Source organism: Abramis brama, assembly GCF_963993115.1.
Source record: "Abramis brama genome assembly, chromosome: 1".
NCBI lineage: Eukaryota > Metazoa > Chordata > Actinopteri > Cypriniformes > Leuciscidae > Abramis > Abramis brama.
In genome coordinates this window covers 37250924-37254471 of record NC_139963.1, presented here as the reverse complement: position 1 = coordinate 37254471, position 3548 = coordinate 37250924, and the positions used below count along the sequence as shown (strand labels likewise).

The 3548-nt window shown below is 34.1% G+C and overlaps 1 protein-coding gene across 1 annotated transcript; it reads right to left on the bottom strand.

Moving 5' to 3' along the window:
- Nucleotides 1–1408: 1408 nt before the first annotated feature.
- On the bottom strand, nucleotides 1409–2445 carry psmg3 (proteasome (prosome, macropain) assembly chaperone 3). Its single transcript, XM_084134914.1, has 3 exons — nucleotides 2307–2445; nucleotides 1695–1927; nucleotides 1409–1615 (listed from the first exon to the last, which is right to left on the bottom strand). Exons 2-3 carry the CDS (start codon nucleotides 1908–1910, stop codon nucleotides 1463–1465), a joined length of 369 nt encoding a protein of 122 aa, XP_083991040.1. The 5' UTR covers nucleotides 1911–1927; nucleotides 2307–2445; the 3' UTR covers nucleotides 1409–1462.
- Between the last annotated feature and the right edge of the window lie 1103 nt (nucleotides 2446–3548).

The window sequence follows — 3548 nt, the reverse complement described above, 5'->3', positions numbered from 1 at the left end:
CAAAGGTAGACTATTCCTTCTGCACACGTGCAATCTCAATTAATAAACTTAAATTTATTATAGAGCTCAATAAAATAACAAGTACCTTAGAAAACCTACATGTGAATACTGATATAAATAATATAGGATTAATTGAGGTAAACTTGGGCACTGTGATATTTAAAAGGAGCCTCAGATCACCTTAACCCTCCAGTTGAGTGTAAATGTCAGCTCCCATACATCACTGATTGGGTAAAAATGTGTGCAGGCATTTTGAAAACCCTGTAACGCAAGATGTGCATGTTTATGTATTATTGTAATAAATATAATTTACGTTTTTCAGAGGCGTCACAGTTGCTTTGGGGTAAATTAGGCACCAGACATAATAAGAGGCTTGACACTGGATACAATAGTGATTAGTAGTAAACAATAATTTATTCTCCAACAGGAATAGAGTGTAAGAGTAGCATTCAGGAGGTAAAAATCCCTTTCACTTTGTCCTTAGAGGAACTGTTTAACAATAACTTAAAAACCTTTAAAGGCAGACCTACTGTGAGGAAAGAGGTTGTTAATCGATGGTGTATGTTTTTGTTAAAGCCATCAGCTTGCATTATTTCACCTTATTTATTTATTTTTACAAATAATCATGTTTAACAATGAACATTTTGTAAAATATTATATTACTATTATATTAACCCCCATGACGCACTGCGAATTACATAATTGAGTCGTCTCTCTTTGCATTTAGAATTAAACTTGAAGTATATTGTTTCTAAATCTTTAAATAAATAGTTTATATTTATTCATTTTTGTTGTATTATGTCATTCATAAAGCTTCATGGGATTGTAGTTCTTTCTTTCAATGAAGAAGCTAAGTAAACAGTCTTGTACCTCTGTCTTTTTGTCAGATTTTCAAATACTTGTTGTTTGATTCAAATCAAAGTTTTTAATGTTGTGAATCACATCATAGCCGGTTGGTTTGGTTCATGGCCTATAGCTCTTGAACAAAGAAGTAAAAAAAAAAAAGAAAAGAAAAAACTTCCAGAACCAAGGCTGGTATAAAAAGTGGGCGGACACTGTTTCAGTCTATAATGGTTTGGCAGACAGTTCATGTGATGCTAATGGTGCATGTGTTTAGCCAGGTCCCTTTTCAAAGGCCAGGGGATTGGTGCGAGACATTTAAACACCACCAAAATATTCAAGGTAAGAAAATATAACTTTTAATCTTTGACAGCTGAAAGACATCCATTATACAGAAGCAAAAAGTAATGATCTTGAACAGTACTCTGCTTTAATTTTTTTTTTTTATGCAAGCATTTCAAGCTTTGTGCAGTAGGAACAGATTGCAACTAAGATTGTCTGCACAGGTATCTTGGGTACGTCTAAATTCACAAAAGACAAGCCATGTGTTTTTTGTTTTTTTGCTGAAATTCCAGATACGCAATTTGTCCTTATCTAGTGTGTTTGCAGTTTAGCATCCTTTTCACCAAACTTGACAGCCTTTGATCATATCTTTAACAGTTTTCATTGTTGCAGCACTGTTGTCTTTAAGTGAAAGGCCCAACAGAACTGGTCGGTTGCCGGATTCCTGCGAGACAAACGTTGTGACATTCTTGGCGTAGACGTGTGTAAGAGGCTGCAAAAGAGATAAAAAGCTCATGGTGAAATACACAGATGATTTCATTTGCCATACTGATAATCCAACAAAACCATACCTCATCCTTTCCCAGCAGTACTCTAGTTGTGAACATGGGTACACTGATGTCACCAGACCTTGTGTCAGGTGTTATCGACACAAGTGTCCCAATTTTACCATACTGTGTCAAAACTATAAAAATGTAGTTGCTGAATTCCGTGCAGACAACTTGAGTTGGTATTCCGTTTATTGCTTTTTCCATTTGTCTTGATCTGATGACGGGTTGAGGAGCCATTATTTACTTAGTTACACCTGAAAATAAATAAGTTTAGTTAGAAACATCCGACCAAATAATAGTGACAAAACTCTCACAACTGAAAAAGTTAAAAACGAGAAACACATAGGATTGGTTATTTAAGTACTAAGCAAATAGAAAAGAAGAAGCATGCTTCGCTTATTCATTCATCTCTGTATAGGAGAAGCACGAAGCTACAGCGACAGTAGGCCGCATGATATCGCTGCCGTCTAGCTTGTCAAAAGCGGCCAGACGACACAGGAAACACCGAGGCTTCAGAGTCTCAAGCGGAGCACTAGATATAACAACCGTGATATCTGCAATAGCCGAATGGTATTCAAAAACACAATGCAAACTGTTAAAACAAATATCGCAGACGTAACAAAGCTTTCTCACCGCTAGTTTAAAGTCGTTAATTATCCTCTTAGGTCGAATGTGAATCCGTTTGCTAACATCCCTCAGCTAAGACGGAAAAGTGGACGCGCCTCATCTACGCATGACAAGGGAAAGATGACAGAAGTTGAGATGAGCTGTGGAGGAGATGGTCTGTTGAATTTATTTTCCGTGACAGTTTTGGCACTTTTGTATAGCATTGTATATAATTACGATTTTTAACATCAAATAGTAGGTATATTACTACTTTTTTACTTGTATTATTGTTATGACATCAAACATCATAAAAAATATGTAGACTATATAGCCTACCGTAATAGCCTTTTTTGAATGAATGAATAGGCTACCCTTTATTTAGCAACGCAATAAATTGATCAAAAGCGTATAAAGACATTTGTAATGTTACAAAATATTTATATTCCAAATAAATGCTGTTCTTTTGAACTTTCATTACACAAAATTAAATGGCCCAACTGTTTTCAACATTGATAATTATATTTAAAAAAGTTTCTTGAGCAACAAATCAGCATATTAGAATGATTTTTAAAGGATCATGTGACACTGAACTGATGCTGAAAATTCAGCTTTGCCATGAATAATTAACATCTTAAAATTTATTAAAATAGAAAACATTTTTAATATTTAACAATATTACTGTTTTTATTGTATTTTTGATCAAACAAATGCAGTCATGGTGAGCATTAGAGACTTCTTTCAAACATTTTTAAAAAATCTTACCGACACACACCTTGATATGTATGCCTAGCTAAAATGAAAAGAAACAAGATAGATGAGTGACAAGAAAACAAAATGTAGTCAACTAAATTTGTATTAGTTTTCGAAAAGGCAGTGCCAGTGACATATTTACTCTTTACATAATTTTTAATGGAGTCTAATCACATTTTTCAAATCAGTGATTCTTGAGAAATGGGACAACATTTTCTTTAGTACTTTAGTACTTTAGTAGTTTTATAGTTAGATTCAGAGTAATTTTTACTTCAGTTTGTGTAATGGCTACATATATGTCGCTTGGGTGCTTCGTAAATGTTACAGCACTGCTCATTTTGCCTATTTCAAACATGACAATTCAAATGAGTCATGCTTGATTCAAGTCTAAATATTTTGATCACGAAGCTTTGCTCAGGTTTTTTTTATTATTTTTTTTATAGACAAACAGACAGACACGTAAATCTATTTCAGAATGTTCTGCATTATCCTCTCTATCCACCTGGAACAGCCTGATTG